At 35.5% G+C, this 26,241-nt stretch overlaps 1 protein-coding gene across 1 annotated transcript in view; it reads left to right on the forward strand.

The window, feature by feature from the left end:
• The window catches only part of MEI4 (meiotic double-stranded break formation protein 4), a 237,941-nt gene that overhangs the window by 152,490 nt on the left and 59,210 nt on the right, over positions 1-26,241 (forward strand). The window contains exon 4 of the mRNA XM_047734094.1: positions 5,157-5,288. Coding sequence (XP_047590050.1) covers positions 5,157-5,288 — 132 coding nt within the window. The remainder of the gene's footprint in view (positions 1-5,156; positions 5,289-26,241) is intronic.

The raw sequence follows: 26,241 nt of genomic DNA on the forward strand, positions 1-26,241 counted from the left end.
TTGGCAGAGTGGCACAAGTTGCCAAACGGTGGAAAGAACCAAGATGCCCTTCAACAGACGAAGATGTGGTCCATATACACTATGGAGTATTATGCCTCAGTCAGAAAGGATGAATACCCAACTTTTGTAGCAACATGGACGGGACTGGAAGAGATTATGCTGAGTGAAATAAGTCAAGCAGAGAGAGTCAATTATCATATGGTTTCACTTATTTGTGGAGCACAAGAAATAACATGGAGGACATGGGGAGATGGAGAGGAGAAGGGAGTTGAGGGAAATTGGAAGGGGAGGTGAACCATGAGAGACTATGGACTCTGAAAAACAACCTGGGGGTTTTGAAGGGGCAAGGGGTGGGAGGTTGGGGGAGCCAGGTGGTGGGTATTAAGGAGGGCACGTATTGCATGGAGCACTGGGTGTGGTGCAAAAACAATGAATACTGTTATGCTGAAAAGAAATTAAAAAACAAAAGAGAAAGAGAGAGAGAGTGAAAAGGAAAAAAAAAAACAAAAAAAACTCCATATAACCAGGTGGAAATTTCAACATCTAGTTCATGAAAGTTGTTGACCTCAAACCAGAATCCAATGTCACAAGGGGTGAAGAATACTTTACCAGTGAATCATTAGATGTAATATTAAGAGTTCCCAGTCTCTTTCATACCTTGGTTCCTGAATTCAAATGTTCTGGCTATCAGAGAAAGAACATAATATATTGGTCATAGGCTTAGAACATAAATTTCCTATAACTCAACCACAAAAGGGGTGGTATTCTAGGTGGAACTAACTGCTCAAGCAGTGCTTCTACTTATATTTCCTGCTCGATCACACATTATATATATTATAGCTACTTGATGATGGAGTATTGCTGTGTATACCTGACTTTAGGTAACACTGTTCAAATGAGAGCGCCGAATCCTAACCACTAGACCACCAGGGAACACTGTTCAAATGAGCAGCTTTGGACATATAATCACTTGGTATCCCATAATGAGGCAGTCATTTATTCTCTAGTAGGGCCAAATAGTGGTGTGTGTGTGTGTGTGTGTGTGTGTGTGTGTAAAATCATATAATTGTGTAAAATATATTTATATGGTTATATATACACAAATATATTATTAAATATATATTTGTTTATGTTTATATAAATGTGTAAATATTAAATATATAATACAGTATATTTATTTGTGTATATATATATTTAAATATATATATTTCTATATATATTTATTTCTTGCATATATATGTATATATATGGAAGAAAGTTTTGACTTTCTTCCCAAACCAAGGGTTTTTCTTTGTGATTTTCTTATTAGGGTCAACAACAGGCTTCATACAATTACTGATTAGTTCCAAGAACATTGGGTATTATCGGTCTTAAGGTCCAAGTGGCAGAGTTGCCTTTTACTCTACTTTGACCAGCTAGAGCTCTTTATTCAACTCTGGGCTCTTCTCAATGCTTAGACATGATTTACCCAGTATGTGCATCCAAGTGGTAAACTGAAATGAATATATGTTGCCTCAAATATCCATAAATGCCCATCAGGTATTATATATTTTTATTACTGATAGAAAATACATGCTAAGGCAACTTGTGTTTCACTTTGGAAGGGGCATTTCAACATTCATCAGATCCAGAATGTCCCAACTGTATCAGGTACCCGAATCCTGGGGTTTACATTCTTCTAATGTATGTATTTTACTAGGGCCTTTAAAACAATTGCCATATCAGCATGATATCCATACAGTACACCAGCATGATGTCCTGTAGAATATTCCGATGATCCAAATTCAATGAAATAATGACACAGAGCCAGCAAACTGACATGGCCTTAAATAGGGCAGAAGTATAATGATGACCCCTAGGTGAATGCAAACTGCTTCATTTTATCCTTATTGGAATAGTAAAAAAAAAAAAAAAAAAAAAAAAAAAAAAATTCCCAGATTAATACCTAACAAATATCAGACTGCCAGGAAAGGAACTGCAACTGAAATAGAAACTTCACTGAAGTAGAAACACCCCTAATGAAGTTTGTGGTAATTCACTGCCATTATCCAAGATCTTTCTGTCTTCAACACAGGTCAGATAGCAAATATGTTGGACATGTGGTAGGAATTTCCACCTTTGCATATTTCAAGACTGAAATGTCAGCACTGGGCTCTATGAATACTACAGGGGAATATGTAGATGTAGATCAAAGCACATTTGGTTTGGCTTTTATAGGAATTTGAGGAGGCTGAGTTTATAGAAATGACTTCCTAAACTACTGGGCCGTCAAGGTCCTACTGCTTCTGCCAGGATTAAGAACTTGCAGGGTGCCTGGGTGGCTCAGTGGGTGAAGCCTCTGCCTTCAGCTCAGGTCATGATCTCAGGGTCCTGGGATTGAGTCCCACATAGGGCTCTCTGCTCAGCAGGGAGCCTGCTTCCTCCTCTCTCTCTCTCTCTCTCTGCCTGCCTCTCTGCCTACTTCTGATCTCTCTCTGTCAAATAAATTAAAAATTTTAAAAAATTATTAAAAAAAAGAAAAGAACTTGTAAACATAGGGAGTCTCTACACCAGTTACATGATAAGTCTGAACCATGTCACCTCTGCCATAATCTGCACCAACAGAATACATGGCCTTTGCCCTGCTTCTCTTCTTCCATAATGCACTTCTAAATCAGGGTCTCAGATGAGTACCTCTGATTAGCAGAACTCAAATAATATCCAAAATTCAAACTTCACAAGAATCTGGGGAAAGTTATTTCTAACTTCCATTCCCTGCAATACAGGAAGATGGGCTAGAGTAGAAAAAGATGGCATGTGTGTTGTTTTCACCATTGTAGACTCTCCTATAACCTTGTAAGCCCTGGTTTCCATGCCAGCCTCTTTCAAAAGTTCCACTCTATTTACAAAAGGGCAAGTGTCAATTAAAAAAAAGGAAGACTAGAAACCATTTTTATAAAAATGTTCACAGAATTTAAATTACCTTAACAGCTATATACTTAGTCTTTGTTCTCTTATGAACTTCAGTCATATTGAGGAGACTGTAACAATTCCTATCTAGATTATGGAAAAGGTCTTTATGATGAACTTCTCTTCTGAGCAGTGTTCTCTAATAGGATTGTATTAACTATAGAAAAACAGATTTTATTTTTAGTATTTAACTTTTCAGGGTTCAATAAATTAAACTTCTGTAACCTTCAAGCTTTTCTGTTATCGACCTATTTATATTAACATGTAACAATTATTGAGCACTTCCTGGGTACCTGGCACTATGTTAACCATTTTTACTATCTAACTTCATATACACAACAACTGAAGTGGGTGCCATCACAATCATTATTTTGCAGATATGGTAGCTTAGATATAAAAAGTTAAGTAACTTGCTAGTACAGTGGAGCTAGGGTTTGGCTCAGGCAGTGTTAGCAGTCCACAGTCCACAGACCTAACTCTATGACTACCCTCATAAATTTATTCTCACTTTCTTTTTTTTTTTAAAGATTTTATTAATTCATTTGGCAGAGAGATCAAAAGTAGGCAGAATGGCAGGCAGAGAGTGAGAGGGAAGCAGGCTTCCCACTGAACAGAGAGCCTGATGCGGGGCTCGATCCCAGGACCCTGAGATCATGACCTGAGCTGAAGACAGAGGCTTTAACCCACTGAGCCACCCAGGTGCCCCTTATTGTCATTTTCTAAATTAACTTTTATTTCACTGTGAATTTTTCTTTTTTTTTTTTGTCAGAGAGAGAGAGAGGGAGAAAGCAAGCATAGCCAGACAGAGTGGCAGGCAGAGGCAGAGGGAGAAGCAGGCTCCCTGCCGAGCAAGGAGCCTGATGTGGGACTCGATCCCAGGATGCTGGGATCATGACCTGAGCCGAAGGCAGCCGCTTAACCAACTGAGCCACCCAGGCGTCCCGACTGAATTTTTTTCCTTATCTCCTAAAGCCTTAAATATTAAGAAAGGAAGTAAACAACTAGAGCATCAGTGAAATAGCCAACAGAATTTTTTTTCAGAGCTTAGATAAGGATATTCTTCTTTTTAGGTACAAACAAAAATGTAAACAATCTGCAAAAAAGTGACACTGGAGAATTACAGAGGGTGTGAGTCCTAGCCAGTGACATTACTGAGAAACAACAATTATAAATAACTCTGATTTCCTATGGTAATAAATTGGTGTGGTTTTAGGATTGAGTTGACAAGCTGACTTAGAAAACTATTATTAAGAATGAGTTGTGCATATCAAGATTTATAATAGAAATTTCTGTTGAATTCTATAAGGTGTTCACTATGTCATTGTCATTGATTAACTTTTAAAGTATATTATTAAAATATCAATTTGAGAAGTATCTATGTTAAGTGTTTATCTTAAAGGACACAGGTGACGTTTCCTACTTTCACATGGCATTATTTGGCATTGTCATTTGGACATTTTATATACAAAAGTAATGTCTCCTCAATATGATTTTAATCTATAGGACATGACAAGATAGGTGCTATTTCTTTGTTTCAAGATATTTCTGAAGCTTCCTTTCTCTAAAATATATTAAGGGACATGTTTAATGAAGTTCCAGCTATGAGTTATACATACCTTAATGTGATTAATAATCAAATGGCCTTTCTCCTAATAATTATATGGGATATAGTTTATTGTCTTCCATTGTTCTTTTACATTTATTTAGTGGTGAGTACTTTCTGCTGCCCCTACATGAAAATTTAGAGTCCTGCATTTTTTCTTTTCTCTCTAAAGTGCCTCTCTTTTGACTTATAGAGAACAAGGAAGTCCTTCCCACCTGTCTCCAGTGCGGAGGTGGGATTCATAGTGCACCAATATCTATTCCAAAGGACATCTTCAAACTCCATTCTTTCACTACACACACACACACACACACACACACACACACACACACCCCTATATTTATATATAGTGGGTAAGGGCTTAAGAGTCTTATCTTCTTTATTCATTCTGTATATGGTCCATCACCTAAATATAATTATTTATTTTGATACTTCAACTAAAACTTCCATTTCAGCACTTTGTCATACCTTTCAAAATATTAACCACTGTACAAAATTTTATTATTTTTGTAGTCACAATTTATCTTAGTCTTAGAAATTGCCCTCTAAATATATTTTGACCTGACTTGATAGAAAATAGAAATTTACTCATTTTTATCTTTAGTTTCAGGTGCAGCATTATGTTTCTCAGAGTCTGGTAACCCTGGGAAGTTGCAGCTTGTTGAGAAAATCTATAATATCTCTGCTTTTATCAGAAGTAAACAGCTTCACTGATGTTTTGGGTACCATCAGTCAGGTATATATAGCTGAAAACTGTAACTCTTACCTATAGTTAATACAGCTATAGACTTTTCTTTCTTTTTCTCCTCTCTCTGCTTCCTGCCGGGTTGATATTTTAGTTATTACCATTTTTTTTCTTAGAGTATGTAGATACAATTACAGTCTACTAAAATTTCAAAGATATTTTCAGAAAATCATTTTCAAAATAATGCCATCTTATCATCCTTACATGTATATGTATGCCAGGGGTGCCACTGGTGACAAGGAATGCTTAGATGAATGGCCTTAAATCTCTCTAATTGGGCAGCATGTTCCTAAAGCAAAACAGTGAGAAAAATGTGATTGGGGGAGGATGCTAAATGTAAAAAAAGCCTCTCACCAATGGTTTTTATTTCTAATTGCTCATGAGAATCATCTGGTTAACTTTTAAATATCCCATTGTGAAGCCATATGCTAGTTCAATTCAATGGAGGTCTTTGGGTTTAAGATGCAGGTATTAGTATTCTTAGAGCTCTTTAGGTATCCCAGTGAGTAGCCAAGTTTGAAAACTCATGCTCTAGGCCCCCTCATCTGTGCAAACTCTCACATCAGTGCTGATAAACTTGTCTAAGAGAAGCCATTCCCATATTTTAATGCTGACCCTGGTATATTATGTGTTCACTTTGTCCACTGTTTTAATATTGTTACTGTCTCTGGGGTAGAAATAAGCACAATTAAAATCAGAGGTAGGAAGAAACGTTTTGGTAAAGAAGAACAAATTTAATTAGAAAAAAATATTATGTATGTAATTTCGAATAGCTTTTAATCATTACTTATATCTAAGTTCCCTACATTTAATAATATATTCCAAAAGTACTGTATAATCTAATTGAAGTCACTGAATGACATGATAAATCACCTAGACAGCAGTTTTTCAAGGAACTCTCAAATGGTAAACTCTTTTAAGTGCTCTGTGAGTTTTTTTTTTTTTTAACTAATTGTTACTGATGTTAGTTAAGGAGTAAAAATCCATTTGGGAAACAGTGAAGTGCTAAAATACTTGGTGTTTGTAGGAGCTCCAACATCAAGGAATTGATCAAGGTAGGTTGCAGGTCCCTGAAAGGACTTCATGGAAAAGAAACAACTTGAAAAATGTATTTGAAAAGCAGAAGATGACAATATAGAGGCACTGGGTGTAATTTTTAAAATACATGCCGAGGGGCACCTGGGTAGCTCAGTCAATTAAATGTATGACTTTTGGTGTCAGCTAGGTCATGATGTCATGGGTCATGAGATGGAGCCCTGCATGGGGCTCTGTGCTCAGTGGGGAGTCTGCTTGAAGATCCTCTTCCTCTACCCCTCCTCCCACTTGTGTGTGCATTCTCTTTCTAAAATAAATAAATAAATCATTTAAAAAAGTATCTAAAATGGGTGCCCAGCATTCTAAAAAACAAGGTAAGGTCATGGAGTTTAAAAACAGGAAGCAGTATGGGAAATGACTTTGCTCAAATCAGATTATTTGTGTAGAAAATAAAGTTCTGACAAAAAAATTTTATTTACATATTCTCATTTAATCTTCATAAATCTCCATGAAGTAGTTGTACTTTTTACCTAGTATATAGATAAAGAAATCAAACCTTAGAGTGGTTAAGCAACTTTTTTTTTTTTTTTTTTACTTCAAGTGTTTTTATTCTGAGCAATACGTACAAAAAAATAATGCCAAATGTGTCTTATTCCATATCGTTCAGCACTCTGTATGGGCTCTCAGTCTTTTACAGATTTAACAGACCCCTCACTTCACCATATATAAGAGGCTTCCTTCTTGCCCTCACTGGAAATGGAGCCACGGGCAGGGGCGGGGGCTGCGCCTCGTCAGACCTCGCTGAGGAACTCCAGGTTCAGATAGGCCGGGATGTGGATTGAGTCCATGGTCAGCGAGGATGGGTTGAATGGAAACAAGATTGCAGAAACAACATATTTTAAAGCAATAATTCAAACATAGGTATTTTGATTATAAAATCACTTGATAAGAATAAGAAAAAGAATACAACATAACTACTCTTGACAGGTAATAATGCATTAATATGCTTTACATGAATTTTCCCAATCTAGATGTTAGTATAGTTGTTTAAAGACAAAGACAAGGAAACTATTACTTGGTATTCTTTGAGTAGATAACAACATTCGCTCCAGCCATTTTAAACAGAAAGGATGCATAAGTAGCTGTGGATTGTTGAGAGGGCTAAGGAAAGATACTTCAGGCTGTACTTTTCATGAACTCCTTCCATAATGACAGAGCAGAATTTGGCTACCAGAGGAATTGATGCCTTTATCATTATGACTAGGAAGCTGCCTGCTGAATCAAGGAACTGCTGCTACCATCATAGTTTCCAGAAAACAGTCCAGCCACAATGTACAATGGACAAATGTGTGCCCTGTGCTGTACCTGTCTCACTATGTGATTCAGTTTGAACTACAAAGTCTATGTGAGTGCATTTGTTCCTAAACCAACCTTCTACTCATAACCATAGCAGCTAGAGAGTATAGAAAATGTAGTTTAGCAAATGCAGAGGAAGGGGATCAAGATGACAGGATGAGAAGATCCTGAGCTTACCTCCTCCAATGGACACACAAAGACTACAACTATGTATAGAGCAACTCTCTCTGAGAAGAACATGAGGACTATCAGAACAACTTTAACACATCTCAAGATACAAAGAAAAAGCCACATCAAGAAGGGTAGGGGCAGAGAGGTATTCTGGATGGGACCCAAAATCCCCAGCATGGCAACCCACAAATGAGAGAGATGTAACAGGTGTGTAGGTCCTTCCTGAAGAGTGAGAAAAGCCCACATTGACCACCTCCACCCTTCAAGGATATACACCAGGAAGGTAAGCCTCCATAATATCTAGCTTTGAAAATCAGTAGGACTTAAATCTGGGATCTTTAAAAATCACTTTAAAAATCACTAGCTTCAGGAGAGCCAGAGGGCTACAGAAAACTGACATTGTTCTTCACGGCCTGAGCACAATCCCACTCACTCTGGGAGCCAGCATGGAGGCAGCAGTTTGAAAAGCACTAGGGCCATACATGAAGGACATTTACGGACTACTTTTAGGGCATGTACTAGAGGGGCAGGGATCTATAGGAACTGCCTCGGGGAACAGAAGTGCTTGCTGGCACAATTTTTCTTATCCTCCTTCAAGCTAGTTAGCCCATCTCGTTCAGAACATTCTCTATCTACCTTGAAAGCACTGGGTGACCCACCTGAGTGTTCTGTGGCTGCACTGCTCAAACCCACCTACCCTGCCAGGTGGTCTTCCAAAGTGGTTCCCACCCTGCTGTACATGGTGGACAGTCTTGGCCAGGTCCAGGACTCCCCAAAGCAACTCCTGCCCCAGAGAGGGAGGAAAGAGCCTTACCCACAAGCACATCCACAACAGTTTCCAGCAGGCCTTCCAACCAGCCACACCAGGGACTAAACTCATTCACCAGCACACCCACAGCAGCTACAGCTGGGACACTCAGCCAACCACTGGGGACCACACAGAGTCCACACAAGGAACGACCCTGAAGTGCCTAGATCTGATGACCAGGAAGTATTGCATTGCTATGCCCCATAAAATGCCACACAGAAACAAGTGCAGAGTCAGGCAAAATGAGGAAACAGAAGAATATGTTCCAAATGAGAGAACAAGACAAAACCTCAGAAAAAGAACTAAGTAAAATGGAGATAAGCAATCTACCTGATAAAGAATTCAAAGTAATGGTCATAAAGGAGCTCACTGAACTCAGGAGAAGAATTGATAAATACAATGAGAGCTTCAAAAAAGAGATAGACAGTATAAAAAGGAACCAATCAGAGCTGAACAAATACAGTAACTAAAATGAAAAATACACTAGAGGGAATCAACAGCAGATTAGAGGATTTAAAAGAATGGAGGAACAATCTGAAAGACAGTGTAGTGGAAGTCATCCAAACTGAACAACAAAATTAAAAAAGAATTTGAAAAATAAGTATAGGATAAGGGATTTCTGGAATATCTTCAAGGGTATTATATGTTATAGGGATTTCAGAAGAAAAAAGAGAGAAGAGGCCAGAAAAATTATATGAAGAAATAATAGCTGAAAACTTCCCAAACCTGTGGAGGGAAACAGATAACCAGATCCAGGAAATATAGGGAGCCACAGTAAGTATATGTAGTCAAAGAGGTCTATTCTAAGATATCAATAATTAAAATATCAAAATTTTTTAAAAGGTAAAATATTAAATGTACCAAGAGAAAAGCAACTAGTTACATACAAGTTACCACCCATAAGACTGTCAGCTAATTTTTCAGTAAAAATTTTGCAGACCAGATGAGAGTGGCATGATATTCAAAGTGCTGCAAGGAAATACACTACAACAAGCAGCACTCTACCCAGCAAGGCTATCGTTCAGAATTGAAGGAAATATAGTTTCTCAAACAAAAATTAAAGGAGTTCATTTTCAGTAAACCAATCCTATAATAATTGTTAAAGGGACTTCTTTAAGTAGAAAAGAGGCCAGAGAAGAAGTAAGAAAGAATTAAGAAATAAAAAATTTCACTGGTAAGAGCAAACATATGGTAAAGGTAGTAAATCAATCACATATAAAGCTAGTATGAAGGTTAAAAGACAAGAGTAGTTAAGTCAGGTATATCTATATTGATTAGTTAAGGGATACACAAAATAAAAAGGTATAAAATATCACATCAAATGTATAAAATATGGGGATGAAGGTCAAAAATGTAGTGTTTTTACAGTATGTTCCAAGTTAAATTACCTTCAACTTAAAATAGACTGCAGAATACTTAGGATGTTCTATATGAACTTAATGGTACGCACAAGCCAAAATCTGTAATAAATACACAAAAAATAAAGAGAAAGAAATACCAACATAACACTAAAAAGTAATTATCAACCCACAAGGAAAGAGAACAACACAGAAAGGAACAGAGAACTACAAAAGCAACCAGAAAGCAATTAAGAGAATGGCAATCAGTGTATACCTATCAATAATTACTTTAAATTTAAATGAACTACATGCTCCAATTTAAAAAAAAAATAAGATGACTAAATGGATTAAAACAAAAAACAACAACACTCATCTATATGCTTCCTAAAAAAGACTCACTTCAGAGCTAAAAACACATATAAACTGAAAGTGTAGGAATGGAAAAAGATATTCCATGCAAATGGACATTAAAAAAAAATCTGGGATAGCAATCCTTATATCAGATAAAATAGAATCTAAAACAAAGCCTGGAGTGAGTGACAAGCAAGAGCACTGCATAATGACAGAAAGGTCAACCAAAAAAGAGAATATAATAATTGTGAATATCCATGCACTCAACATAGGAACACTAAATATATAAACTAAATATTAAGAAATGTAAAGGGAGAAATTCATAGTAACAAAATAATAATAGGGGAGTTTAAGACCCCACTTATTTCAAAGGATAGACCATCCAGACAGAAAAATCAATAAGGAAACAGTAGCTTTAAATGACACATTAGAACAGTTGGACTTAACATATACCAAACCTTCCATCCAAAATACATTCTTTTAAAGCACTCATGGAACATTCTCCAGGACAGGTCACATGTTAGGCCACAAAACAACTCTTAATAAATTTAAGAAGACTGAAATCATATCAAATATCTTTTTTTTAATCACAACAGTATGAAACTAGAAATCAATTATAAGAAAAAAAGTTGAAAAACACATGTGGAGGCTAAACAACATGCTACTAGACAATGTGTCAGTGAAAAAGCTAAGAGGAAATAAAAAAAAATAAATAGAGACAAAAGAAAACGGTAACACACAATATTCTATAATGTCTGGGACACAAGAAAAGTAATTGTAAGAGACAACTTCTACAGGCCTACCTCAAGAAACAAAAAAGTCTCAAACAATCTAACTTTATAGATAAAAAAACTAGAAAAAGAACAACAAGGAAAAGCCCATAGTAGAAGGGAGGAAAGAATAAAGATAAAAGAAATAAGTGAAATAGATAAATAGATAATAGATATTGATAATAAATCAATAAGTAGATAAATAAAAACCACAAGAGAAAAGATTGATGAAACTAAGTGCTGGTTTTTCAGAAGATAAAACTGACAAACCTTAATCCAGATTCATCAAGAAAAAAGAGAGGTCAAGTAAACAAAATCAGAAATAAAAGAGGAGAAATTACAACCAATACCACAGAAATACAAAGGGTTATGAAATAATACTGTGAACAATTATATACCAATTTACATAAACTAGAAGAAATGACTGAGTTCCTAGACACATATAGCCAAAACTAAAATTCTATTAAGAAATAGAATATCTGAACAGACCAATTGTTAGTAATGAAACAGTGATTCAGGGGGAAAAATCCCAACAAACAAAAGCCTAGGAAGAGTTGGCTTCACAGGTGAATTTTACCAAAAATTTAAAGAATTAATTCATAGTCTCAAATTATTACACAAATTGAGGAAGATAAAGCACTTCTAAACTCATTTTATGAGGCCAGCATTACCCTGATACTAAAACTACAAAGACCCTACAAAAATGTAAATTACAGGCCAATATCCCTAATGAGCACAGATGCAAAAATCCTCAACAAAATGTTACCAAACCAAACTCAACAATAAATTGAAAGGATCATACTCCATGCCAACTAGAATTCATTTCAGGGTTACAAGGATAGTTTAACATCCACAAACCAATCAACATGATACACCACATTAACAAAACAAAGTATAAAAATCATGTAATCTGAATAGCTACAGAAAAAGCATTTGGCAAAATTCATCATTTATGATTAAAAACTTTGAACAAAGTGGGTACAGAGGGAATGCATTGCAACTAATAAAGTCCATGTATGACAAACCCACAGTGAGCATACTCCATAGTAAAAATTTGAAAGCTATTCTTCTAGGATCAGGAACAAGACAAGGATGCCCATTCTCCACCTTTATTCAACATAGTACAGGAAGTCAGAGCTTTAGGAATTAGGCAAGAAAATAAATAAAAGACATTCAAGCTAGATATGAAGAAGTAAAACTGTCACTATTTGCAGATGACATACTTATGCAGAGAAAACCCTAAAGACTCCACCAAAAATCTATTAGATGTAATAAATGAATTGAGTAAAACTGTAGGATATTAAATCAATAAACAAAAATCTGTTGTTTCTATAATTAATAATGAACTATCAGAGAAATTAAGAAAAAAAATTTAAATTACATCAAAAAGAATAAAATAGGAATAAATTTAATGAAGGAAGTAAAAGACCTGTATTCTGAAAACTACAAGACATTGATGAAAGAAATTGAACATGACACAATTAAATGGAAAGACATTGTGTTCATAGGTTAAAAGAAATAATATTGTTACCATATCCATATTATACAAAGTAATCTATAGATTTAATGGAATCCCTTTCAGAATTCCAATGAAATTTTTTTTCACAGAACTAGAATAAATCATCATAAAATTTATATGGAATTACAAAAGACCCCAAATAACCAAAGCAGTCTTGAGAAGGAACAACAGTGGAGGTATCACACTCCCAAATTTTAGACTGTACCAACAAAGCTGTAGTAATGAAAATAGTTACAGCACTTGCCTAAAAAGCAACACATACATCAATGGAACAGGATAGAGACCCAGAAATAAACCCATACTTATATGATCAATTAATCTACCACAAAGGGGACAAGAATATATAATGGGAAAAAGACAGTCTCTTCAATAAGTGGTGCTGAGAAAAATGGAGAGCTACATGCAAAATAATGAAACTAGACCACTTTCTTACCATACACAAAAAATAAGCTCAAGTGGTTAAAAACATAAATGGATAAAGAAGATGTGGTATATATACACAATGGAATACTATGCAGCCATCAAAAGAAATGAAATCTTGCCATTTGCAACGACGTGGATGGAACTAGAGGGTATCATGCTCAGCAAAATAAGTCAACTGAGAAAGACAACTATCATATGATCTCCCTGATATGAGGAAGTGGAGATGCAACATGGGGGGTTAAGGGGGTAAGAGAAGAGTAAATGAAACAATATGGGATTGGGAGGGAGACAAACCATAAGTGACTCTTAATCTCACAAAACAAACAGGGTTGCTGGGGGGAGGGGGGTTGGGAGAGGGTGGTGGGGTTATGGACATTGGGGAGGGTATGTGCTGTGGTGACTGCTGTGAAGTGTGTAAACCTGGCGATTCACAGACCTGTACCCGGGGATAAAAATATATGTTTATAAAAAATAAAAAATTTTTAAAAAAGTAAATTTAAGACCTAAAACAATAAAACTTCTAGAAGAAAATATAGGCAGAAATGCTTTGACATCAGTATGGGTAATTTTCTTTTGGCTATGTCTTCTCATGTAAGGTTGACAAAAAAGAAAAAATAAACAATGGGGCCACATCAAACTACAAAGCTTGTGCATAGTGAAGGAAACCATTGACAAAATGAAAAAACAATCTATTGAGGGGAGAAGATACTTGCAAACTATATATTGGCTGAGTTAATATCCAAAATATAGAAAGAACTCCTACAACTCAATAACAACAACAAAACACTTGATGAAAAAATGGGCAGAGGATCTGAACAGACATTTCTCCAAAGAAGACATATAGATGGCCAGCAGCCAGAAGGAAAGATATTCAGCATTACTAATCATCAGGAAAATGCAAATCAAAACCATAATGATATAATACCTCACACTTATCAGAATGGCTGGTATCAATAAGACAAGAAATAATAGGTATTGCTGAGGACATGAAGAAGGAATCCTCTTGTACTGATGGTGAGAATAAAAATCGATCCAGCCACCATGGATAACAGTACAAAGAAAGCTTCATCAGAGAAGTAATAATATAATTGCCATATATCATCCAGCAGTTTCACTTCTGGGTATTTATTTGAAGAAAATGAAAACACTAATTTGAAAAGATATATGTACTCCTATGTTCATTGCAGCATTATTTACAATAGCCAAAATATGAAAGCAACCTAGGTATCTGGGATAAATGAATTGATAAAGAAGATATGGTATACACACACATATACACAGAGTGGAATATTACTCAGCATTAAAAAAGAATGAAGCTTGCTACTTGTGACAACAGGGAGGGTTCTAGATGTGAAATCAATGAGATGGAGAGAGACATATAAGTATGATTTAACTTATATATGAAATCTAGAAAAACAAAACAAATGAACAAACAACACAGAAACAGACTCCTAGATACAAAGAACAAACTGATGATTACCAGAATGAAGTGGGGTGAGAGGATGGGCAAAACAGGTGAAGGGGATTAAAAGGTACAGACATCCAGTTATAAAAGTGATGGGAATGTAAAGTATATCCTAGGGCATATAGTCAATAATACTATATAATTTTGTATAGTAATAGACGGTAACTAGACCTATCATGGTGATCATTCCTAATATATAAAAATATCAAATCACTATCTGAAACTAAGTATCTTTTGTATGTCAATTATAATTAAATTTTTTAAATGTAGTTTTATGCTTTTTTCAGCTTTTTAACTCTGAAAAGGTGATAGAATGGCTATTGATATAGTCAGTCCAAGGGATCCTTCACATCTAAGGCTCAGAGATTCAATTATAAGCTAGTAAGAGATGGAGTCAGAGTAGGAGTGAACATAGGGCAAAGGGCAAGAATAGAGGGAGGCTCTTTATTTGGGACTGCCAGCGAAATAAACCTTCCACAAGCAGCAATAGAGATAACCACTCTATATTAAGGGATTTATCCAACGGTCTCCAGGAGAGAGTGAAGGAGAGGAGAATCAGTAGAAAAAATTAATACTGTAAAACTAAGATGTAAAGATGTAAAACAATGATGTCATTGAGGAGAATTAGGTAAGTAGGAAGGAATGCTTGTTTGTGAAAAGACTAAGTGTAGTTTAGATTTATTGAATTTGAGGAAACAGTGAAGTAATCTAAATGTAGGCTCAGGGAAATATGAAATTAAAATTTGAAAGAAAGGAAAGGGGCATACCCAATATATGGCAATCGTGATACCAGTCAGAAAGAGAACAGGGATTCAGGGAAAAGTAAGGTGAAATGGGAAAGGATGTACAAACAAAGAAAAGAAGACAAGCTTTATTTCGGTAAGTATGTTAGATGGCTACTATAAATGTTAGGCTTAAATGGTTTAAAATTTTTGTCAGATATAGAGTAGTATGTATATATTTATTACACACAATAGGGAAATGCAAGAAATGTATAAATCAAATACTGATATTAATATCACACTGCACATTTTATATCTTTCCAGTTTTCTTTTTAACTTAGAGGTTTTTGCTCCCCCAAATATTTATATCATATAGCACATAGTTTTGTATTCTACTTTCTCATGTAACAGCATATCATAGCACTTTTCATAGTTTTGTTTTCCTAAGGAAATGTGATTTTTAGTGACTCAATAGTATCTTATGATATTCCCATTCTTGATTTATTTAGTCTTTGTCGAACATATAGGTTATTGCTATATGCATTGACCACCATAGTATCAATCATTTTCTGAAACGGATTCATGGAGATAAATTTCAGAAGGTGACCTTATTGCATTAGCTGCATTCAACTCATATTAGCAATTTGTATCCCAAACTTACAAATTAAGATGATTGTTTTTGAAAAAGCATATGTCTTTTTTTTTGAAAAGCATAGATATAAAAATATCTGATTATTTAAAACAAATATAATTTCTTCACACATCTGAAAAAGAACTTAAAAAGTCATGGAAGTAGGACACCTAGGTAGCTCAGTCATTAAGTGTTTAGGTGGCTCAGTCATTAAGTGTTTGCCTTCAGCTCAGGCCATGATTCCAGGGTCCTGGGATCAAGTCCCAAATTGGGCTCCCTGCTCAGCAGGAAGCCTGCTTCTTCCTCTCCCACTCCCCCGCTTATATTCTGTCTCTCGCTGTCTCTCTCTCAAATAAATAAGTAAAAATCTTAAAAAAAAAAAAAGTCATGAAAGTTTACTATTAACAGAGCTAGCCTCTCCAGTGTAAGCTAAAAATCTAGATAAATATATGAATTCATGGACTTCAGACAATAGGCAGTACAGGGAGCTCCTGGGTGGCTCAGTCAGTTAAGCATCTACCTTAGGCTCAGGTCATGATCTCCAGGTCCTGGGATCGAGCCCAGTGTTGGGCTCCCTGCTGAACAGAGGTCTATTTCTGCCCCTCCTCCCCATTCCTGTGCTTGCTCTCTCTCTCTCTCAAATAAATAAATAAAATCTTAAAAAAAAAAAAAAAAAGGCAGTACCAAATTTTGATTCCTGAGATGAGGGAAGCAAATGATATGAGCCCCATGATTGCCTTGACTTTTGGCCTAGAGGACCTTTCTGGACTGTGGCATAGGTGGAATCCAATCAAGTCACAATAGTCTCACTAAACTGGAGGGGCAGAAAGTGAAGTTCAGCTGTGCTCATGTAGGTAGTATTTCTGGGTCAGAATCATGAAGAAAAGAAAATCGTGAAGAAGAGCTCATGAAATTTATACAGACGCTTTCTTGATTATTTGTTAAATAGTAAGCTGTACCTGTGTAGGAGGACACCTCACAAGGCCAAGCAAAGAAAATCCTCTCAGAGAAGAACTACCACAAAGAAGCCATGAGCCTAATGACACACAAGTGCTTGGGACCACCCAAATTCCAACCAGCCATAATGGCAAGACCTTATTTAATACTCCAGGCATAGAGTAGAAACCCTAAAAGGTTACGCTTAACCAAGTGGTAACTTATAGTGCTAGGATAAAACTATGGTAGAGTGATTGTAACAAAGCTTAGAAATAATCCTACAAAGGATTTTGCTGATTTACAGCTAGATTTATGGCCCATTGGGACAGTATAATACAGAAAGTCAACAACATGATATCATTAATGTCTAGCATCCATTCAGAAATCGAAACATGGAAGAAGCAAGAATGACCCATAACCATGGTGAAAAAAATCAATTAATAGAAATAGAACCAGAAATTACAGAAATAATGGAATTAGTATACAATTCCCAAAAGCTATTTTAAATATGTTAAATCATGAATCTTAAGTGGAAAAATAGAAAATTTCAATATAAAAATAAGAGTAATATATATTGATAAACCTGTTAAAAACAGAATTAGGTAAGTATAAATATGAAAGTATCTTTGCCAATAATCAACAGTTTAGATTAAGCATACACACTCCTTGGGCACCTGGGTAGCTCGTCAGTTAAGCTTCTGCCTTTGGCTCAGGTCATGATCCCAGAGTACCAGGATGGAGTCCTGCATTGGGCTCCCTGCTCAGCAGGGAGTCTCCTTCTCCCTGTGCCCCTCACCCCACTTGTGCTCTCTCTCTCTTTCTCTCAAACAAATGAATAAAATTTAAAAAATTAAACATACACATTCTTGAAAGATTAAAATTACCAAAACTGATAGAAGACACCAATTACTCTACTCTGATTAAATAAATTATTTTTAAAATTATAAATCTCTCCACAAAGACTGCTCCAGTTCCAAATGAATTCTGCCATACATACATTTAAAGAAAAAAACAGCACTGTCATATAAACTTTTTAGAAGAGACAGAGGGAAAATTTCATAACTGGTGAGATCAGCATTAGGTCAGTATCAAAACCAAAGACATCACAAGAAGAAAACAAATTTAGACCAATATTTCTAATGAACATAGAAGTAAAATCCTTACTGCATATTAGTAAATAGGATCCAGCAACATATAAAAAGAATATATGATTATCAAGTGGGATTTATCACAGGAATGCAATGTTTTCATATTCATAAAACAATGGATATAATTCACAATATTAAGAGACTTATCAAGAAAATTTTTATGATCTCAATACATGCAGAAAATGCACTTGGCAAACTTCACCACCCTTTCATGTATAAAAAAAAAAATTAAGAATAGAAAGAAAATTTCTCAACCTGATAAAAGTTCTTTCTATGAAAAACCTCTAGATAAACCCAGTGGTGAAAGACTGAATAATTTTTCCCCCAAGACTGTAAATCAGGTATGAAAGTTCTCTCTTCACTTCTATTTGGCCTTGTACTAGAGATCCCAGCCACTTCAATAAAGCTACTGTGCTTTTAGAAAGGAAGACTGTATTTAGAGTCAACATGATCAGGAATGTAGAAAATCTTAGAGAGTTTACCAAATAGATAATCTTGAATTAGACCCACCCACATATGGCTAATTGATTTTAGACATTACTAAGGTAATCCAACTGAGAAAGAATAGATCAACAACTCAATATAAAACAAGCAAAAAATTTGAGCACAGAAAAGAAGATATACTAATGGCCAATAAATACATGAATAATGCACAATATCATCAGTCATCAGAAAAAATATATTGAATAATGGCCAAAATGGCTTAATTTGAAAAGGCTAACAATACTAAATTTTGGTGGGGTTGAAGGAACTCATAAATTGCTACTGGGAATGTAAAGCAGACTGGCAGTTTCTCAGAAAGTTAATTATATACTTAACATATGGCTGAGCAATTCAATAGCTATGTTGACATAAACAATTGTTCAGGAGTGTACATAGTACTTTTAATTTTGAGTATCAATCTGGAAGTAACTCATATTCCCACTGACAGGAGAATTAATGAACAAGTTATCTTAAACATATCCAGTGGAAAAACTGAATTCAGTATTGAATCAGTGATATACACAACAGCAAAGATAAACGTAAAAAATACTAGGCTAAGAAAGATAAGCCAGACGCAAGAGAACATACATGGTGTGATTAAATATCTATGAAGTTCTAAAATTAGGCAAAGCTAATGTATGGTGAAAGATATTGCAGTAGTGGTTGACTTAGGGAGTGGGCCTGGGATTGATGCAAAAGGAGCATGCAGGACTAGGGTGTGAGTATATGGGTATATGCAGTCACTCACTATTCATCAAAATGTGCATTGAAGATCTGAGCATTCCACTGTGTGTGAACTATACCTCATTTAAAATATATTTTTTGAAATCTAACTTTTAAAATCTGAACCCAAAGTAAATATAATAATGTAATTTTCCTCAATTTTATACTTTTTTTTGGTTCACTTAAAAGACTATTTCTTTGTTCCTATCAAAGTGAATACTAAGGTGTCACCAAGAACTGTATGAAAAACAGTTTTAATTTCTAATGATGGAAAGCTTTCTAAATAATCACTAAGTCAAAATGAACATATAGCATAATAAAAAATATAATATATATGAATCTCATTCACTTTCTATTGTACTAGTATATAAGATGCAGGAGAGATCCTATTTTATAAAAATTAATGAGAAATCTAGTAATTATTACAGCCATTTATGGAGCCTTATTATGTGGCAAACACGATGCTGAACATTTTATGTTTCTCCAAGGCTTTTACATATATTTTTTGTTTAAAATAGATAGCTACTAATGTTTAACTTTCTGGTTATGTCATTTAATTTTCCCAACTAAACTATGAAGTAGTATTTCTTCCATTTTACAAGAGGAGAAGTGGGATTAGAAGATTAGAGTAACCAGCCCACAGGTACAGTCACCACAGTACCAATTACTGAACTCAGGAAATCTGACTCCAGAGTCTGTCTGGAAGATCAAGTATGCAGTATTTTCTGTTACTATTTATCACCATACTTCTTCGCAATTCACTGACATTGTTTATATTTTAACTTGTCACCTACAACTCATATGTATATTGTCCCACTTATTTTTTATATAAATAAAATTACTATAGGTAATATATTTGTATCAATTTTAATATCTGCTTCCATAATCTGTGAACCAGATTTTTGAGAAAGTAGGTTTGTATCCTTATTTTGCCATCCTTTTCTATAGCTGTACTTATTTAAATTCAGTTCTCTTGGGTGTTGAAAAAATTGTTTCTATGATGCTAAGGATAACACTTTCATAATATCTTGACAAGTGTGTATTTTGTGTACATCTATTTGGAGACTTTTCTTTATCAACTGCTTAAAATTAAGAGGTTTTTATTTGTTTGAAGTGACAGAATTTTCTCATCATGATTATTATATATTTACCATCTGTGACATAATCACTTTGGTTTTCTATTTATTTTGAAAATGACTTTGAAAAAGTGATTTCTGTAGGCTTCCATAAACTGTTGTCATATTGATTTTCTAAGGGCCTGCATTGTTTGGCTGCTCAAACCTGAGAACAAAATCAAGATATTGATTTTAATTTCTCAATCATTATGCCATTGGGACCTTGTATTGGCTTTGTGAGTAACTCCTTTCAATGGCTTTCTTCCTCTCCAAGCAGCTATCATTTAGGAAAGCCAGTCAGTAAACAAATAGTTACAAAGCATCCATGGAGTGAATATCTCTGTGAAAAGCAATGGACAAATTTTGTGTTTTGGTTTTAAGAATTTTGTTAATAAGTTTACAGATTTCTCTGGATAACTAGATGGTATGTAATTTTCATAGAACCAGCCTTCTAATCAGGAATTAACTAAAATTTTATGCTACTGAAAGCTAGCTTATCAGTATATTTTATTTTTAAACTTTAAACAAAGTAGAGAGTTCTGTTTATGTAGAAAGGTGACATGGAAAAAGAGGCATGACTATTATTGATAATGCTGCTATAAACAGTGTGCATGTATCCCTTTGAATTGCCATTTTTGTATTTGGGTAAATACCCAGTAGTGCAATTGCTGGATCATAGGGTAGCTCTATTTTTAGCTTTTTGAGGAACCTCCATACTGTTTTCCAGAGGTGGGTGCACCAGTTTGCATTACCTCCAACCGTCCTCAAGGGTTTCCCTTTCTCCACATCCTTGCCAACACCTGTTGTCTCTTGTGTGGTTAGTTCTTGTGAGGTGATATCTCATTGTAGTTTTGATTTGTATTTCCCTGTTGGTGAGTGATGTTGAACAACTTTTCATGTGTCTGGTGCCCATGTGATGTACATCTTCTTTGGAAAAATGTCTATCATGTCTTCTGCCCAATTTTTAACTGGATTATTTGTTTTTGGGGTATTGAGTTTTAGAAGTTCTTTATATATTTTGGATGCTAACCCTTTATCAGATGTCATTTGCACATACGTAATTCCATAGGACTTTAGTTTTGTTGATTGTTTCCTTTGTTGTGCACAGGCTTTTTATTTTAATGAAGTCCCGATAGTTTATTTTTGCTTTTTTTCCCTTGCCTAGTAGGAAGTCGCTACAGCCAATGTCAAAGAGGTTACTGCCTGTGTTCTCCTCTAGGATTTGGATGGTTTCCTGTCTCACATTTGGGTCTTTCATCTATTTTGAATTTATTTTTGTGTATGGCATAAAAAAGTGGTTCAGTTTCACTCTTTTGTGTGTTGCTGTCCAGTTTTCCCAATACCACTTGTTAAGAGACTTTTTTCCATTGGATATTTTTTTCTTGCTTTGTCAAAGATTAATTAACCATATAACTGTGGGTTCATTTCTGGGTTTTCTACTCTGTTCCATTGATCTATGTGTATATTTTTGTGGAAAGAACCCAAATGTCCATCGACTGATGAATGGATGAGGAAGATGTGGGGGGTTGTGTGTGTGTGTGTGTGTGTGTGTGTGTGTGTGTGTGTGTGTGTGTGTGTGTGTGATGAAGTATTACTCAGCCATAAAAAAAAAAAAAAGAAATCTTTCCATTTGCAATGACGTGGGTGGAGCTAGAGGGTATTATGCTAAGTGAAGTAAGTCAGAGAAAGACAAATACCATATGATTTCACTCATGTGGAATTTTAGAAGCACAACAAATGGGGGAGCCTGGGTGGCTTAGTGGGTTAAGCCTCTGCCTTTGGCTCAGGTCATGATCTGATCATGGGATCATGATTGATCTGGGATCAAGCCCTGCATCAGGCTTTCTGCTCCGTGGGGAGCCTGCTTCCCCTTCTATCTCTGCCTGCTGCTCTGCCTACTTGTGACCTCTCTGTGTCAAATAAATAAATAAAATCTTAAAAAAAAAAAAAAGAAGCACAACAAATGAATATAGGGGGAAAACAAGAGAGAAGAAAACCAAGAAACAGACTCTCAACTATACAGAACAAACTGATAGTTACCAGGGTTGGGGTGATAGGGATAGGTGATAGGGATAAGAAGTACATTTGTTGTGGTGAGCACCAGGTATTGTATGTAATTGTTGAATCAGTAAATTCTACACCTAAAACTAGTATTAAACTGTACACTGTATGTTAACTAACTGGAATTTAAATAAAATTGAAAGAGGGGGAGGCACCAGGTAGCTCAGTTAGTTAAGTGATTTCCACTCAGGTCATGATCTCAGGGTCCAGAGATTGAGCCCCAAAATAGCCTCTGTGCTCAGCAGGGAGTCTGCTTGAAATTCTCACTCCTCTCCCTCTGCTCCAAACCCCTGCGTTCTCTCTTATTCTCTCTCTCTCAATTTCTCTCTAAAATAAATAAGTAAACCTTTTTAAAAAAAAATTTAAAGAAAGAAAAAGAGGCTAAATACTTAGTTTATACTTTATATGAATGTTAAAGAATCCTAATTCCAATCTAGCTCCAATCTGGTCCCTATTAACCAACCACTCACCTTGATATGAATATAAATAGGAAGGTAACAAAGATAGCATTTTAAAAAGAAGCTGAAATCCATCAAAAAACAGTTTCTATGGAGTGTCAAGTAAAATCAGCTAGGCAGAGAGAGAGCGTGCCAAAGCAAGACAGGAAGTAGACAGTGTAGAAGCTCACTGGGGGTCAGTCTTTGCCCTGGCAAAATACTGGCTGACACTTGTGAGCAAACTCATGACTGACTTGCCAAATTGAATTCTGTGAGTCAGAGAGATATATTTATTCAACACAAACTGTACAAATAATTTTAAAGAGATAGACAAAGGGCACAGATAAAGTAGAAAGAAATATGGGACATCCTGTGTGGTTCACCAACTTCCTTGTTTTAGACATGTCTCTCTGTCTTTGAATTATGGGTGAGGTCTCCCAGTGAGATCCTAAAGGGTTTTTCACACAGTGGGAGCTTTAAGTTGGTGAATATGTCCATTCCATAATGCAGAGAATTTTACAGGTAATATGATGATCTTCAAGGAGCCATGTCTCCTAGATTCTGAGTCTTTTTAGTTTAAGTAATTCTTTTTTTTTTTTTAAGATTTTTTATTTATTTATTTTACAGAGAGAGATCACAAGTAGACAGAGAGGCAGGCAGACAGAGAGAGAGAGAGAGGGAAGCAGGCTCCCTGCTGAGCAGAGAGCCCGATGCGGGCCTCAATCCCAGGACCCTGAGATCATGACCTGAGCCGAAGGCAGCGGCTTTACCCACTGAGCCACCCAGGCGCCCAAGTTTAAGTAATTCTTTAGCTAGGAATTTTCTACTAAGGACATTAAATAGCATAAAATTTCCTCCTAATAGCAAATGCCAGGAGGCCCACTTGAGATACACCTAGTCATCAGCTCTTTTTCTTTCCCCTTTGGCATATTCCCAGTAAGTACCAGCAACTTTATTTTTTTTCTGCTAACTCAATGTCAACTTCCTGAGGCTTCAGTGTGCTAGGAGAATTGTTTATGAAACTGAGTCATCTAAGAAAGAAAATTTCTTTATAGAGGTGTATTTCAGTTGTTGACATGGTAAATAGGTTTATGATATTCCCCCAATAAATATATATAGTTTATAAGAAATAAAAGATGAATACTAAGATTACATAATGCACTACACACCAATAAGAAAAGTTGATAAACAATCCAATAGAAATTTGGGCTAACAACGTAAAGTCAGTTTAATAGAAGAGGAGACATGAAAGGAAAATTGACATGAATCATGTTCAACTTCAGCAATAACAGGGAAATGAAAATTTAAGAAGCAATAGGATGTTTCACAGTGAATATATTGCCATAAACTAAAAAACAATTAACAACAATATTAGGTGTTAGTGATTATGTGGAGAAATGGAATTTGTCACTGAGTAAAGCTAAAGATGCGTATTTTCTAAGATAGAGCAGGACTACTGGGCAAAGGAGATCTGTGCTCATTTTAACATTTTTATAATAACTAAAAATTGGATATAACAGTGCCCAGTTGTAAAAGATGGCTGGATGTGGTAAATCAAAAATGAATATTCTGTAGCAGTTAAAATGAATAAATCAGGTCTTCATGTATTAACAATGATAAATTTTGAAAACTGTAATGTTGAGTTATAAGGAAGAACAAAGTATTGAAGGAATAGAGCTACCCAAGTATACTGGTTTTGAAAATTATATACAAAACATTTTGCACACAGCCCACACAAGACATTTTCAGTATATCCATACTTTTAAACAGTCTTTTAAAAATACAAAATCTGAAGTAAATATGAGAAATTATTATTATTATTTTTTAAAGATTTTATTTATTTATTTGACAGAGAGAAATCACAAGTAGGCAGAGAGGCAGGCAGAGAGAGAGAGGAGGAAGCAGACTTCCCGCTGAGCAGAAAGCCCGATGCGGGGCTCGAACCCAGGACCTGGGATCATGACCTGAGCTGAAGGCAGCGGCTTAACCCACTGAGCCACCCAGGCGCCCCAGAGAAATTATTATTTTTTAATTCAAGTTAGTTAACCTACAGTGCAGCACTGGTTTCAGGAGCAGAATACAGTGATCGATTCATCACCTACATACAACACCCAGTGTAATACCCATCACCTATTTAGCCCACCCCCCCACTAACCTCCCCTCCAGGAATCCTCCATTTGTTCTCTATATTTAAGAGTCTCTTATGGTTTTCCTCTCTCTCTCTTTTTATCTTATTTTTTTTCTTCCCTTCCCTTATGTTCATCTCTTTTGTTTCTTAAATTCTACATATGACTGAAATCACATGATATTTGTCTTTCTCCAGCTGACTTATTTTGCTTAGCATAATATACTCTAGTCCCATCCACATTGTTGCAAGTAGCAAGATTTCATTCTTTTTGATCACTGAGTAATATTCCAGTACGTGCTTCTGTTTGCGTTTGTGTGTACACATGCATCTCCTTCATCCATTCATCAGTTGATGGATGTTTGGGCTTTTTCCACAATTTGGCTGTTGTTGATAGTACTGTTATAAATACTGGGCGCATGTGCCCCATCGAATCAGCATTTTTGTATCCTTTGGGTAAATACCTAGTAGTGCAATTGCTGGGTCATAGCTTAGTTCTATTTGTAAGTTTTTGAGGAACTTTTATACTGTTCTCCAGAGTGGCTGCACCAGTTTGCCACCAACAGTGCAAAAGGGTTCTCCTTTTTCCCCACCTATGCCAACAATATCTGTTGTTTCCTGAGTTTTTAATTTTAGCCATTCTGATAGGTGTGAAGTGGTATCTTATTATTGTTTTGATTTGTATTTCCCTGCTGATGGGTGATGCTCAGCAACTTTTCCTGTGTCTGTTAGCCATCTGGATGTCTTCTTTAGAAAATTATCTATTCATGTCTTCTACCCATTTATTAACTGGATTGTTTTTTGGGTCACCACATTAATAAAAGAAAGGATAAGAATCATATGATCCTCTCAATAGATTCAGAAAAATCATTTGACAAAATATAACATCCTTTCTTGATAAAACACCCTCAAAAAACTAGGGATTGAAGAAACATATCTCAACATCATGAAGGCCATATACAAAAGACTCATAGATAATATCATTTTCAATGGGGAAAAATTGAGAGCTTTACCCTAAGGTCAGGAACATGACAGGGATGTCCATGCTCACCACTGCTATTCAACATAGTACTGGAAGTCCTAGCTTCACCAATCAGACAACAAAATAAATAAATAAATAAAAGGTAGGCATCCAAATCATCAAAGAAGAAGTCAAACATTCACTATTTGCAGACAGCATGATACTCTATGTAGAAAACCCAAAAGACTCCACCAAAAAATTGTTAGAACTGATACACAAATTCAGCAAAGTTGCAGTATATAAAAATCAATGTACAGAAATCTGTTGTATTTCTATACAGCAATAATGAAACAGCAAAAAATGA

Source organism: Lutra lutra, chromosome 6 (genome assembly GCF_902655055.1).
Source record: "Lutra lutra chromosome 6, mLutLut1.2, whole genome shotgun sequence".
NCBI lineage: Eukaryota > Metazoa > Chordata > Mammalia > Carnivora > Mustelidae > Lutra > Lutra lutra.